The sequence below is a fragment of the Neolamprologus brichardi genome, chromosome 23 (genome assembly GCF_056152115.1).
Source record: "Neolamprologus brichardi isolate AB-2024 chromosome 23, ASM5615211v1, whole genome shotgun sequence".
NCBI lineage: Eukaryota > Metazoa > Chordata > Actinopteri > Cichliformes > Cichlidae > Neolamprologus > Neolamprologus brichardi.
The window spans coordinates 19,118,409-19,134,338 of record NC_142125.1 but is presented as its reverse complement, the minus strand read 5'-3'; the positions used below and the strand labels follow the sequence as shown (position 1 = coordinate 19,134,338).

Below are 15,930 nucleotides of genomic sequence, written 5' to 3'. Positions count from 1 at the left end.
TTGATTCTATTACTGGACTTTTGTGCAAATCAAAATTTGTCCATAATGAACACTGTGTTCAAAATTAAGGATGTCCATGAGTGCACATTGCAACAGGACATCCTAGGCCTTAGACTGCTCCTCTCCTTTTTCTGTGCAATTACTCAAATCCCCTGTGTTTCCCTGCTTCAACATAAATCCTCTAAGTGTGAAAATAAATATTTCCATTCTCTGTGATTCGTGTTTGGATTCTGCCATTGAGTTCACTTGCCACTGGTTTTGGTTGTTCATGATAAGTGTACTACTAACATTTAATTTCAATTAAAATTTCTACTTTAAGTGTTTCTACTTTAAGTGGTGCATTTTCCATTGTTATACCTCTCTGATCTGTCTTCCCCATGTGATGTTTTGTGTAATGTATGTATGGTCGGAGGGTAAGATGGCACCGCCATTGCGTGCAATAGGTCGGCAGCCTCATGAAATTTCACCTTGTGGGCCTAATAAAGGTATATCAATCAATATTTTGTCGAGAACGCCAAGAATGCAATTAAACTATAGGTGTGTTTCCACTCAACACAACCTGACTAGCAGTGAGAGAGCGAGAGAGAGTGAGTGAGCCAGGGATGGAGAGTAGCCCAACTGGCTACACTGACATCATCTAGTGTATCTTATGAACACAAGTAATGCTTTGAAATGAGATGGGAACAGAAGAGTATAGCTTAAAGCAAAGATTTAAAACATGAATGTTGTTCAGACTTTTATTTACTGTTTCCACAGTTTTCAGTGGCTTGAAATAAATAAAGACCAAATGTTACATAAACACAAGGAGTTCATTACAGGTGTGTGATATTTTCCCAACATAACTCCAAAGTTAACAGTATCTAAATATTTAACATCACAATTACCCATCAAAACAATTATATATCACAGCAAATAAAGAAGTATATTTAATGAAGCCATCAGCGGAGCGGGAGGGTGGCTTGCTGGGCTTAAGCTCAGGTCATTTTTTCATTTTTTTTGTCTTTTGGAGTGTAATTTGTTTCATAGTTAGATGCCTGACTGACAACTGTATAAAACAAAACCTACACAAAATATTCGAAGCACATAGCGCACAGTCGGAAATTCCCCCTAATTTTGGTATGATCCGAGCTCAGGCACTATAGGTGACTGAGCACAGCACTTACGCATGTGAGGGAGGGGGGAGAAGCTGCTGCCTGCGAGTTTGCTGTAGGAGAAGCGCAGCCAGGAAGTCAGAGGAGAGCTTAAGTTTGACCAAGTACCAAAGCAAATCATTCGTATTTTTACAATGTAAATATGATGGTGTATCACAAAAGATTGATATCAAACTGGTTACTTGACCCATATTAAGCTACTTGCTCTTCGAGTGAATCAACAAATGGCGAAATGAAAAGCCAAACAACAACAATGCTGTTTTTTAGAGAGTCTTAGCCAGTGTTGGGTAAGTTACTTTAAAAAAGTAATTAATTACTAATTACTTAGTCAATATTGTATTTAAAATACTTATCTAATTACTATGTCAGAAAAGTAACTTAATAACTAAATAAGTAATTTAACTAAATACTTCTTAAAATCGCTATAAACCTTGAGTGGGCAAACAATAGAAATTAAACTCTTTAAATAATAAATATATTTTTTTAAAGACGGAGACTCTACAGTACGCAGCGGTTCATCTCTTCCACAATGTAGCCTGCAATCATTTTTTTAAGCTCACCTTCAGACACTTTCTGTGCTGCTGAAGTAAAATCAAGTTTTGCTTGCTTAGCAGGAGTTGCCGCGGTGTTATCCATGGATGACGAACAAGGATCACTCAGAAGTGTTTGTCTATACTCTCGTGTCAGGTGCTTCAGTAGATTACTCGTGCTATTAACAGCAGCCGATAGTTTTTTCTCCCCAGGACATAGCTTACATATTACTGTAATGTTCTTGTCTGCTTGTTTCAGAAAAGTGAAGAGACGGGAATATGTCCATTTCATTACATTGAAATGGACATATTTCATGAAAGCCGAGTCCAAGATGTTGGACTCAGCTTCAGAATGAAAAAGTAGAGTAACTATTTACTGTTCATTTCTAGGTAAAAGAAATGAACAGTAAATAGTTACTCTACTTTTTCAGTGGAAAAGTAATTTAATTACAGTAACGCGTTACTTAGTAACACATTACACCCAACACTGGTCTTAGCTTACATGTGTGTTTATTTCATATTTTCAGTTGTTACCCTCTATGGCTAAATAAAGCACTCTAAATCGGTTTCAGCTATGTACTGATGAACACAACAATAGACATAAGGGGCTTCTTTCAAAGAAAAAACTCAGGTAGATGTTATTTTATATATTATGCTTTGTATGTTGTTCAATATTTCTATATTTCTATGCAAAACAAGAGGAATTTCAATACACAGCAGTATGGTCACAGGTGAAACCAGATATTTACATACACTTTAGGGAAAAACAAGAACTTTTTTTTTTACTGTTAAACATCAATTTAGAGTAAACTTGTTTTGTTTTAGATAAATAAATATTGAAGCATCTTTTGAATTAGTTAAATGTCAGAATAAAAAGAGAGCGCTGTCTATTTTTTATCACTTTCATCAACTTTAGGAGTACATATACACTAAGTTTATTGTTAATTAATAAGAGTTAATAAGAGTTTAAGAAGTATGTCTGTGAAGGTTCTCAGTCATCCAGGTCATTGTAGTCAAATGAGCTTGCAAAGAAAAGCGTCTGGACTTCTTTAAGTTGCTTGAAGGTGTTTCACCTCTCATCTGAGAAGCTTCTTCAGTCAAATGGTGGGGAGTCCCAGATTTAAACCTAGTGGGAGTATCCCCCCACAGAGGGACAAAAGGACCCCCTGATGATCCTCTAATCGCCTGAGCCAAGGTGTGAAACTGGGTGTGGGTCCCAATCAGCCAGAGTTTCGGGTGAGCTCATTGTGAAACCTGGCCCCACCTTATCATGTGATGGTCAGATGAGGTCAGATGGCCCAGGATGTGAGTGGGCGTTAAGGCGTCTGGGGAGGGAACTCAAAACTGGATTATAGATGGCAGACAGTTGGTGTCGTAAACCACCGCCTCTGTTCAAAGATGGTCGCTCACAGTGGACATAGATGGCTTCCTTCACTCCTCTTTCAAAGAGTTTAAGAAGCTTCTGATAGGTTAGTAGGGGCCATGTGATTAAATTGGTGGCACACCTGTGGATCCATATAAGGTACCCCCAAAACACAGAGCCTGTTTCTTTGTCGTGGGAAAATCAAGAGATATGAACCAAAACACCAGGAAAAGAATTGTGGACCTCCATAAGTGTGGCTCAATTTTGAATACAGTTTGGTGCCATTTGCAATTACAAAATACATACAATTTCTCTCTTTACTCTTATATTTAACAAATATGTTTTTTTTATATTTTTCAATCAAAAAAATAAACATTTAGTGTGATTTGATGTTTTACAATTTGAAAAAAAGATTCTGGTTCTGAGTAAATTGGTGGGAAATGGTGGCCTTAAGTAGTCCTGAATTTACTGTGAATTAACTATTGTAGTCCTGTTTTAATTCCAGATCTTTTTTGAACATAACTCAAAACACATTTCCTGAGGTCAGATGGCCCAGGATTTGAGGGGGCTCAAAACTAGATTATAGATGGCAGACAGTTGGTGTCGTAAACCTACCAATAACAACATAACAATATTCAATGTGAAGCTTTGAGTGTAAAAAAAAACATGTGCTTCCTGAAATAATTGTAGCTTCCACCTTTAAAGGGCTGAAGAGGAAGATGTTTACAAGGAATCATTTAGAATATTTACAACTGACTGATTATCTGAAACTGTGTTTCTGATTGAAAGAGAAAGACATGTACAGACTGAACTATCTGTTTAACAGTGTTTCATCCTAGGTCAGTGTTTCTCTAACAGGAGGAAACTCTGTACACTCAACTCGGCGCAGACACACTGAGGAACCAGGAAACCAGACTGTAAATCCAGGATAAAGAGGTTCAGTGAATGTGGTGTTGAAGGTGTGGAGGTGAATCAGAGTGTCAGAGGAAACTCTGTAGAAGGACAGAGTGCCAGCAGGACAGTCCACATACACTGCTACTGTGTTAGAGACAGAGGAGGAGGATTGCAGATATGTTTCTGTGTTACTGTGTAAGACAGAGTAACCCTTAACTTCAGAGCAGAACAGAGACCAGGACTGATCATTCCTTCCAAAGACAAAGGCATTGCTGTCTCCGTTTTTTGAAATTCTTCTGTAACTCACCGATATATAAACCTCTCCTTTCCACTCAACCTCCCAATAACAGCAACTGGTGAGACCCTCTTTAGATAGAAGCTGACAATCACTATCAAATCTGTGTGGATGATCGGGATATGACTGATCCTCCTCCACACGTGTCACCCTCCTGTTGTTATCAGACAGTTTGAGTTTTCTGTTTACTGTGTTTTTGTCGATTGTGAGTTGACAGGAATCTGATGGAGAGAACAAACACAGTCCAGCTGCAATTATTGATCCATCATCTGTTCATTGATTGACAATTTGATGGTGACAGATGTGAATGACTGATGTGCCAGTTTGAAGATGGTTAAATGTGTGCTGCTTTGTTTTCATGAATCACATTAAAAACACACTTACACTTTCTCAGACCTGGTCTCAACCATTGTTCTCCAGCAGGCTCCAGAATGACCCTGAAAGGAGGAGGGGGTCAGACCAGCACAGTCTCTTTCAGCATGCACACATGGACATTACATCGCTCTCATACTGTTAGACACTGATAAAGGAAGAGCCAAGATTTTCAGATATACACTTTAATCCATTTGTGTATTGAAGAGCATTTCATGTAAAGATAAATTTGTATGACCCTTTAGTTCCCCGACTCATTACTTTTAGGGAGGTGCTTCAGTCAGTAGGAATAATACACATGTGCCATTTATTAGTATCACATGTTAGAAGAATACTCCCGCCTATAATATTTTCCACATTTACTTTTTTCTCACTGCGTGTAATGAACTTTGGCTTTCTGATATCTGCCAAAATAAAGTTAGCGTTCAATAGTGCTCTTTTTCTGAGTTTAGGAGATAAAATCAAAAGAGGGAAACAAGAAGGACATGAAAATACAGAGCAATGGGGCCAACGTGACACCAAGCAGAGGAAGACAGAGGACATAAGTACACAGAGGATAGCGGATGGAAAACAGGGGAGAACACAGCTGCAACAACAGAACAGGTGAAACAAAAATAACAGTCAAAATAAAACAGGAAGTATGATAACTATGAACACAAACACTAAGACACAAAGGTATGACACTGGGAGAAACAGACGTGGAACAAGACTGACTGTGGAGAAAGAAAGGAAACACCAAACAGAGAAACAGGAGTTAAGCAAAACAAAGGAAAGAGAGCAATACGGATTGTGAAGGACAATACAGACTAACCAATTACTTAAACACTCTCTCTCTCTCTTAAGAGAGAGAGAGAGAGAGAGAGAGAGAGAGATTTAGCAAAGAAAAAAAACTCCTCTATTAGACATAATCTTTGGCTACAAACAAGTCTCTCCATACCTGAGAGTTTCCTGTCTCAATTTCTCAAGCAGAGTCACTCCTGCATCTCCAGGATGATTGTAGCTCAGGTTCAGCTCTTTAAGACGTGAGGAAGGGGAGCTCAGAGCTTTTTTCAGCAAAGAGCAACCTTCTTCTGTGATCATACATCCTGACAGGCTGCAGAAACATGACATACTCATAGAGAAGTGTGATGCAGTTGACTAACATTATTTTGTAATGAAGTAGGATTTAGCACTTAAAAACTAAAGTCTACAGTTAGCAAAACCTACATAAAGTAGAACTAAGGCTAGTGGGACTGTTATTAGTTTACAGGCATTTGGTCATAAGTAAATTTATGCAAAGACTAGAATGTTGACCAGATAAAGACACTAAGTTAATTTACAAGATTATTTAAATCATTATTCAATCCAAGGATTTATAAAAATTTGGAGCAAATTTGCCCACAAAACATCTAATCTTTGAAATATTTTAAGCCAAAGCACAGTAGTGAAAAGAAAAGAAATTATTATTATTATTGTTATTATTGTTATTATTATTGTTATTATTGTTATAATAATAATAATAATAATAATAATAATAATAATAATAATAATAATAATAATAATAAAAAAAAACACTGAAGGTTCTACTTTACAGAAGTAATAATAATAGATACTTTGATAAATTCCAGTAGACACATTCCCTCATAGCCTGACTCAAACCAGATTTTAAATCACCATAATTAAAACATTTTAGAACCCTGACCGGAGTGTTTCCAGTTCACAGTGTGGAGATTCCAGTCCTCGGCACAGCACTTCCACTCCTGAATCCTTCAAGTCATTGTTACTCAGGTCCAGATCTCTCAGACTAGAGGACTGGGAGCTGAGTACTGAGCAAAGAGCTTCACAGCTTCTCTCTGTGAGGTTGCAGCCACTAAGTCTGGTGAGACATCAAAAGAATCTTGAGATATTGTTTTTTCTTTGCTAGTGAATATATAGCAGTGTATTTAAAGCAAAAGAGTTTAAAACTTACAGAGCTTTTTCAGAAGCTTTGACGATGGGCAGCAGCCTCAGAAGAGCCTTCTCTGAAGCAGAGTATTTCTTCAGGTCAAACACATCCAGGTCATCAGATGACAGTAGGATAAAAACCAGAGCTGACCATTGAGCAGGAGACAATTCATTTGTAGAGAGACTTCCTGAATTCACGGACCTTTGAATCTCCTCCACTAGAGAACAATCATTCAGTTCATGTAAACAGTGGAAGAGGTTAATCTTTTGCTCTGCAGACAGACTCTCACTGAGCTTCTTCTTGATGTAATTACTTGTTTCCTGATTTGTCTGGGGATTAATTCTTGTCTGTTTCAGGAGACCTTGTAGGAGATTCTGATTTGTCTGCACTGAAAGACCCAGGAGGAAATGCAGAAATAAATCCAGGTGTCCTTTTGTGCTTTGCAAGGCCTTGTTCACAGCGCACTGATAGAAGTGATTCTCTGTCTGGGTGTTTTTTTGTTGTTCTTCCAGCAGATTGACTCCAGAATTGATGAAGGTCAGATGGACATGAAGAGCAGCCAGAAACTCCTGAACACTCAGATGAACAAAGCAGAACACCTTGTCCTGGTACAGTCCTCTCTCCTCTTTAAAGATCTCTGTGAACACTCCTGAGTACACTGAGGCTGCTGTGATATCGATGCCACATTCTGTCAGGTCTGATTCATAGAAGATCAGGTTTCCTTTCTGCAGCTGATCAATAGCTAGTTTTCCCAGAGACTCAATCATCTTCCTGCTCTCTGGATTCCAAGGTGGATCTGTCTCAACTCCTTCGTCATACTTGACCTTCTTCACTTTGGCCTGAACCACCAGGAAGTGGATGTACATCTCAGTCAGGGTCTTGGGCAGCTCTCCTCCCTCTGTGGTTTTTAGAACATCCTCCAGAACTGTAGCAGTGATCCAGCAGAAGACTGGGATGTGGCACATGATGTGGAGGCTTCGCGATGTCTCGATGTGGGAGATTATTTTGCTAGCTAGTTTCTTATCACTGAATCTCTTCCTGAAGTACTTCTCCTTCTGTGGGTCAGTGAACCCTCTGACCTCTGTCACCATGTCAATACACTCAGCAGAGATCTGACTGGCTGCTGCAGGTCGTGTGGTTATCCAGAGGCGAGAAGAAGGAAGCAGTTTCCCCTTGATGAGGTTAATCAACAGCACATCCACTGAGGTGGACTTTTTAGGATCAGTTAGGATTCTAGTTTTGCGGAAGTCCAGAGGAAGTCGACACTCATCCAGACCATCAAAGATGAACACAACCTGGAAGTCTTCAAAGCTGGAGATTCCTGCTTGTTTGGTTTCAATAAAGAAGTAATGAATAAGTTCCACCAAGCTGAGCTTTTTCTCTTTCAGCACATTCAGCTCTCTGAAAGTGAATGGAAATATGAACTGGATGTCCTGGTTGGCTTTGCCTTCAGCCCAGTCCAGAGTGAACTTCCGTGTTAAGACTGTTTTCCCAATGCCAGCCACTCCTTTTGTCAGCACTGTTCTTATTGGTTCATCTCTTCCAGGTGAGGCATTAAAGATGTCTTCTTGTGTGATTGATGTTTCTGGTCTGTCTGGTTTCCTGAATGCTGTTTCAATCTGTCTGACCTCATGTTCATTGACCTCTGCAGTCCCTCCCTCTGTGATGTAGAGCTCTGTGTAGATCTGATTCAGAAGGGTTGGGTTTCCTGCTTTAGCAATTCCCTCAAACACACACTGGACCTTCTTCTTTAAAGCACATTTAAGTTTATTCTGGCATATGCTGGGAATTTCTTAAAGAACACAGAGAGGATATAGCCTTAAAATAAAAACATCAACAAGTTCTGCTTTCAGAAGTAGATATATAATATGAGATCGCAAATGTAATGTTATTCTACTACCATTTTAAATATTTAGAGTAACCCTCTTACTGCTCTCCAGATGATCAGCCAGCTCCGCTTGCTTCATCATCCTCAGGAAGTGCAGAGTGAGCTTCACAAATGCTTCTCTGCTGCTGTTCATCTGCTTTTCATTCTCAGCTTTCAACAACTCTTCATCCTCCCCATGACTCTCTAAGCATTCTGGGTAATCTGGACCCAGAATGTTCAGAATCTTCTTCAGCTCATTCTTTACAAAATTAACAATGTTTTCCTCCAGCAGCTGGAATAGAATAGAATAGGATTCAGTCAGTGTGAAATCATGAAGTGAAACATCAGATCCATGTTGGATACACTGGACTTCAGCCAGAATGTTTCCAATACAAATATCATATTTTGGTGTCTCTCAAACTAAAAATAATGCCTAAATAAGGTGGTGTTGGTTTCATTATATACTACTCCAGTCTAAGACAACAGGTTGCTAACTAAAACTATAATATAATTTGAACTGTACAACATATAAAATGCAATCAGAATTTCCCTTCATGATCACTACTCTTTACATCCTAGTAGTAGGAAATCTCTTAAGTAATATTTTTAAAAATCAACAAATTAAAATACCCTCAAATGTTTCCATTTCCTTTCCTTTGCTGTTGAAAAATGCTGTGACTTTCAGAAGTCACACCAGTGAAATACTAATTGTCATGGTCCTGGGTCAGGGACCCAGCGTTTTGTGATTATTATTATGATTATTATTATTTTCTCATGTTCTAGTTTCATTCGGATTTTGTATTCTGTTAAACTGCCTGGGAACTTCCTGTTTTATTTTGTAGATCCATATGTGATATCACTGTGTTCAGCTTGCGTTTCCCTGTCATCATGTGAATTAGGATCATCTATGCTTCCCTCCTGTGTGTAATTTCCTAATTACCTTGTGTGTGTATATATAGTGGGTGTCGGTCTGTGCTCAGTGTGTGCCATGTATTTTGGGTTTGTCATTAGTTTTCCCCAGTCTAGGTTTTGAAGGTTTTTGCTCAACATTTTCTGTTTATGTCACTCTGTAAATAAACAGTCACTTGCATCACAGCCTTAGACTGCATTTTGGATCCTTTTCCACAAACACCACCCAGCAGCCGTGACAATACAAACCAACCTGAGTCTGGACCCAGCAGACTCAGGCTCTTTCACAGAGGAGAAATTGCTCACACTGCTATGGGATTACTGCCGGGCAGTCATCCACGCCTCGGACACTCCAAAGAAACCCATTCAAGTCGTCTTCTTGGATGCCTTCCTGTCTTCCACTGTTTTTCCTCAGAACTTCCTGGATGTCAGGGAGCTGGTTCGCATTATTAAGGATTTAAGAGCGACCTTCAAGTTTGAACTGTTTGGCATGGATGGCCCAGGCAAAGAGGATTCTGTGGCCTTCCTAGAGACTCTTGCCACTTGGTATTCCCAGCACCAACGGGCAATTTCCCCGTCGCTGGTCACTGCTACTACACCCGACACTCCTCAACTCACGAAAATCAATACAATAAATAACTGCAAAGTGGGGTGTGCGTGATTATTCAGCCCCCTGAGTCAATACTTTGCTGCAATTACAGCTGCCAGTCTTTTAGGGTATGTCTCTACCAGCTTTGCACATCTAGAGATTAAAATCCTTGCCCATTCTTCTTTGCAAAACAGCTCCAGCTCAGTCAGATTAGGTGGACAGCGTTTGTGAACAGCAGTTTTCAGATCTTGCCACAGATTTTCGATTGTATTTAGATCTGGACCTTGACTGGGCCATTCTAACACATGGATATGTTTTGTTTTAAACCATTCCATTGTTGCCCTGGCTTTATGTTTAAGGTCCTGCTGGAAGGTGAACCTCCGCCCCAGTCTCAAGTCTTTTGCAGACTCCTAGAGGTTTTCTTCCAAGATTGCCCTGTATTTGGCTCCATCCATCTTCCCATCAACTCTGACCCGCTTCCCTGCCCCTGCTGAAGAGAAGCACCCCCAGAGCATGATGCTGCCACCACCATATTTGACAGTGGGGATGGTGTGTTCAGAGTGGTGTGTAGTGTTAGTTTTCCGCCACACATAGCGTTTTGCATTTTGGCCAAAAAGTGCCATTTTGGTCTCATCTGACCAGAACACCTTCTTCCACATGTTTGCTGTGTCCCCCACATGGCTTGTGTCAAACTGCAAACGGGACTTCTTATGGTTTTCTGTTAACAATGGCTTTCAATGGCTTTTTTCTTGCCACTCTTCCATAAAGGCCAACTTTGTGCAGTGCACGACTAATAGTTGTCCTATGGACAGATTCCCCCACCTGAGCTGTAGATCTCTTCAGCTCGTCCAGAGTCACCATGGGCCTTTTGGCTGCATTTCTGATCAGCGCTCTCCTTGTTCGGCCGGTGAGTTTGGGTGGACGGCCTTGTCTTGGTAGGTTTACAGTTGTGCTATACTCCTTCCATTTCTGAATGATCGCTTGAACAGTGCTCCGTGGGATGTTCAAGGCTTGGGAAATCTTTTTGTAGCCTAAGCCTGCTTTAAATTTCTCAATAACTTTATCCCTGACCTGTCTGGTGTGTTCTTTGGACTTCATGGTGTTGTTGCTCCCAATATTCTCTTAGACAACCTCTGAGGCCGTCACAGAGCAGCTGTATTTGTACTGACATTAGATTACACACAGGTGCACTCTATTTAGTCATTAGCACTCATCAGGCAATGTCTATGGGCAACTGACTGCACTCAGACCAAAGGGGGCTGAATAATTATGCACACCCCGCTTTGCAGTTATTTATTTGTAAAAAATGTTTGGAATCATGTATGATTTTTGTTCCACTTCTCACGTGTACACCACTTTGTATTGGTCTTTCACGTGGAATTCCAATAAAATTGATTCATGTTTGTGGCTGTAATGTGACAAAATGTGGAAAAGTTCAAGGGGGCCGAATACTTTTGCAAGCCACTGTATTTAAAATGCAAAATATGAGTAACTGTATTCCGTTACAGTTACCGTTTAAAAAGGTGGTATTCAGAATACAGTTACTTTGTCGAAAAAAATGGATTACACAACGGTCTTTTCCTGTTTCATATGTTAGGCTATACCTTCTTTATTTTGTAAGTGTTACAGGCATAGCCCTAAAGAATGTAGCCTCATGGGCAGTGTAGTCCGTGCTGCTGGGAGAATGGACTGTCATACCCGTTGTGTGTCTGTGAGCGAGGGAGGGAGAAAAAGGAGAGTCAAAAAGTACGAGTTGTCACCGACCAGAAACAGGAGATGGAAGCATGTAAATATAATAATAATGACTGCAGCCAAAAAGATGGGCTAACAAGCCCAGTTGTAAGTAAATATTATATAGTCTAGTTAAAATTGATATGGCGAATAACCTTCAGTAAAAGTAATAAATCACACAGCAATAGTACATTTATGTAGTTGTGAAAAGCATGATAAAATATTAAGTAACCCAAAGTATTCAGAATACGTTACTCTCATTGAGTAATGTAACTCAGCGGTTTCCAACCTTTTTTGCACCACGGACCGGTTTATGCCCGACAATATTTTTACGGACCGGCCTTTAAGGTGTCGCGGATAAATACAACAAAATAAAACTAGTACCGGTACCGAAAAAAAACACGATTTATTCATAACACACGTGAAAAGACCCAGGAAAACCGAGTTAATGATAAAAACGATAACAAAATAACGCTGAAAACCGATAAAAACCTAAAACTAATTATACTCTACCTAATCACATGAGCCAAGGTGTGAAACTGGGTGTAGTCACGATCAGCCAAAGTTTTGGGTGAGCTCATTGTGAAACCAGCCTCACCCTACCAAGTGATTCCTGAGGTGAAATGGCCCAGGATGTGAGTGGGCGTTAAGGCGTCTGGGAAGAGATCTCAAAACCGAATTATAGATGGCAGACAGTTGGTGTCGTATGCGACTGTCTCTGTTCGAAGATGGTTGTTCACAGTGGACAAAGATGACTTCTTCCACTCTGCTTTCAAACCATCTGTCTTCTCTGTCCAAAATGTGAACACTGGAAAGAGGTCACTCTTTCAAAGGCTTAGATCTGGGACTCTCCACTATTTGAAAAAAAAGCTTCTTGGATGAGAAGTGAAACATCTTCAAGCAACTTAAAGAAGTCCAGACACTTTTCTTTCCAAGCTCCTTAGACTAAAATGATCTGGATGACTGAGAACCTTCACAGGCACATCCCCACATCCCATTCACCCACCAATCTGAGCCATGGTCTGAGTAACCCTCACACCCTGTACAGACCCTAAATATGGAGTCCAGATGTGCATGATTCTCCCGGTCAGACTGATCTCTGGCAACCTCTGAGCTTTCCTGGTCCACTCTGTGGAGGAATCATGAAGAATTAGTTTACATCAGGTCTGTTCATACAGAGTCAACCACAAGCTAAACGCTCATGAAGTGAGGTCTGAATGTGAGCAGTGAATCAGATGCTTCCCTTTAGTCGTAAATTTTTACTAGTCCTGATAATGCCATTGATAATCAGCAGCTCAGCCTGCAGCTGTTTGAAAATGTTAGCTAAGCTTAGTTTTGTCCCGACAGCTTTCCATTAGTTGCAGCTAAGATAAAAGTCCTTCTCTATCTGTATGTATAACTGGTTTCACAGGTCGCCTTCCAGTTCTCAGAAAATGTCTATGTTTGTAGTCAATTATTGTACCATTTCTTCTAAATATGTTCTAAACATGTTATAAATGTCTTGAAGAGGCATATTTCTGTCTAATGTATATTTTCAACATACAACTTTGTCTCCTCGTAATCTAATTTCCTTTTACATTTGTTTTAGCTATTACTGTCAAACATTTTCCAGTCACCCAAGATAATTCTGAATTTATCTTGGTGAGTTTGTGGTATTTTTAAGTTTTGTACATTTTTGAAATGTTTCCTTGTTGTTTTTATTTCCTCAGGCGATCTTTAAAGTGGTTAATATTATCTGGGTTCAATTTATTGTCCTAGTTTATTTGTATTGTTTGTTTTAGTTTACTTTTCATTCCCTGTGTAAAGTCTGCATTTCTGTGTTCTGTATACTGTTACTTCCTGTTTTATTTTGGCAATCTGTCTTCTTTCAGATTTAGTTGTATGTTTCTTCCCAGGTGTCTCCAATATGGCCTCATCTTCTCTTATGTATTTAAACCTTTAAACCCTCATTTGTTGTGCCCCCCATCATGCTGTGTGTTCTTTTGGTTTCTGGTTTCCCTGTGACTCAGAGTTTTTGCTTTCCTGTTGCCAGCACTGTGTTGTTTTTGTATTTTGTTTAAAAGACTTCAGCATTAAAACTGTTTTTGAAGCTGGGCAACTTACTTATGTGATCTGAGCAGAACCATCTGCAACTCAATGCAAAGACTAAATAACTGGGTGTGGACATGAGGAGGAACAGAAGAACCAATGAGAACTATTTCTATGGAGTCTGTGTGCAGTCATTGGAAGATGGCAAGTGCCATGTTCAGACTGACAATAAACTGGACTTCATTTAAAAAAAAAACCCCACAGAAACACTCTTCAAGAATGGCCAAAGCTCTCTCTATTTTCTGAGATTACTGAGGTCCTTTGACATTTTCTAGGTGATGCTCAGGATTTCCTATGAGTCTGTTGTGGCCAGTGCCAGTCTCTATTCTGCTGTGTGGTGGGGCTGTAGACGGAGGTTAGTGGATAGCAAAAGACAATAAACTGATCCACAAGGTCACTAATGTGGGTGTGGAGCTTGACTCTCTGGCAGGCATTTTACAAAGGATGACACAAATGGGAGTGATTGACAATCTTTCACATCCTTTTCATTTCATGTTGGAAAGCACATTCAGGAAAAGGCTCATTCCACCAGTGAATGCTACAGGAAATCATTCCTATATGTGTCCATCTGACTTTATAACTCCTCATTATGACTTGTTTAAATTATACATAGTATTGTTGAACTTTGAAATATTAAACTGAATATTGTAGTTTGACCACCATCTTCTGCTACAGCATTTGTTCCTTACACTTTAACTGCTGTGTTTTTGAAACAAACTCCATCGCACACCACTTTAAACATGAATATAGAAATGTGTGTGAAACAGATCTGACCTGACATTAAACATGTCAGAGACTATTCAGTCAAACGGTTTAAATAAATGAAGTCAGTTCCAACATTTAGATACAGATTACCTTTCTGCAACCGAATGGTGTCCTTCCTTAAAACCTACAGGGATATACATTGACGAGTCACTTTTTAAGGACACACAGCTAGATTCAGCTCCAGAAAAATCTGGTCTGCAATGGAGCCCGACAGAAAAAGAGAAAATAAAAGTTAAAAATAAAAAGTTAACAGTTTCTTCAATTGATTAATTATAGTTTAATTTAACTGAATTACAATTTGTCCCCTGGGATATTTTTCGGTCCAATCTAAACAATGAGAAGCACTTACTCTGCATTATTTGATGCTGCTTTTTGAAAATCTAAAATATTCGCTTTTGATCCATCACTCTTTAAGGACACACAGCTGGGTTCAGCTCCAGGTTGGTTCCTGTGAATAATGATGGAGCAGTGATGAGAGTGCTGAGCTGTGACATGGAGAAGAGTCATGAACAGTTACAGATGGTCATCTCACCTCTGAGCTTTGGTCTGGCTCTCATGTTCCCCACACAGAGTGGTTTTAGATGGAGGGACTCCCTCCTCTCTGTCCTCACACTGATCCATGCTGCTGAATTCACATCCACATCAGCTCACACACACACTTTCTACCTTCACCTGCAGAGGAAACACAAATCATGCATGTGCACATCAACTGAAATCCTCGTTTCCATCATGTGTGCTGTCCAAATATCAGCTGCTTCTTTTCTGCTTCCTCTCAGTGTCAGCTGAATGCAGTCAGACAGCAGTGTGAGGCAGAGGAAGCTGCCATCAGCTGCTCTACTTCTACTATCAGTCCACTAGATGGAGCCATGAAGCACACACGATGCATTCACTGACACACTGATTCACTCTGACTGGAAGCTTCAGCCCATTAATATTCAGTCAGTTCAACACGTCTGAACATTTTCAAACATTTCAGCTGATCCATAATTCAAGGAGGATCAGCAGAGTTAAAAGTGGGGAAGAACTTGGCGTTTAAGAACATTTAAGCATTCAAACATAAATATTGAACGCATTAACTGAGTTTGTAAGTAGGTGAAGTAACTGTGAAATGAGGAAGTACTGAAAAACGTACTTCAAGACAGCACTAGAAACATACAGGAGAAAGTTACAGAATATAACATTTTAGTAACTGTTTCAAAATAAATTAGTTAATACCTCTAATATCTTGACCATAGTATGAGTTCATATTCTGACTTTCTGTTCACACTCACACACAAGATGTCAGATGGATTGTTGGTGAGCTTCCTTTATTCACATCTTCCCAATTCCAGATTTTTCTCTGTTAGTTTGAACTATGAAGCAAATTTTTGCTGTTTCTGCAGGTAAAAAAAAAATTAAAGATTCCTTACTGTGTTACAGAGCTTCAGACTGAGGCAGTAATGTGATCCCAAG

The 15,930-nt window shown here is 39.6% G+C and overlaps 1 protein-coding gene across 1 annotated transcript; it reads right to left on the bottom strand.

Annotated features, from left to right (window-relative positions):
- Window positions 1-2,599: 2,599 nt before the first annotated feature.
- Window positions 2,600-15,930, bottom strand: LOC118454874 (protein NLRC3-like). The gene is made up of 11 exons (XM_087836811.1): window positions 15,888-15,930; window positions 15,011-15,150; window positions 14,828-14,926; window positions 14,569-14,673; window positions 12,676-12,754; window positions 8,460-8,688; window positions 6,554-8,321; window positions 6,287-6,460; window positions 5,543-5,698; window positions 4,618-4,670; window positions 2,600-4,454 (listed from the first exon to the last, which is right to left on the bottom strand). Exons 2-11 carry the CDS (start codon window positions 15,097-15,099, stop codon window positions 3,880-3,882), a joined length of 3,327 nt encoding a protein of 1,108 aa, XP_087692937.1. The 5' UTR covers window positions 15,100-15,150; window positions 15,888-15,930; the 3' UTR covers window positions 2,600-3,879.

Coding starts and splice junctions, on each gene's coding strand:
- LOC118454874 (XM_087836811.1), bottom strand. CDS start 15,099: ATGGATCAGTGTGAGGACAGAGAGGAGGGAGTCCCTCCATCTAAAACC. Junction 12,755..14,568: donor CACCATTCGGTTGCAGAAAG/GTAATCTGTATC, acceptor ATTCCTCCACAG/AGTGGACCAGGAAAGCTCAG. Junction 5,699..6,286: donor TGTGAACTGGAAACACTCCG/GTCAGGGTTCTA, acceptor ATGTTTCTGCAG/CCTGTCAGGATGTATGATCA.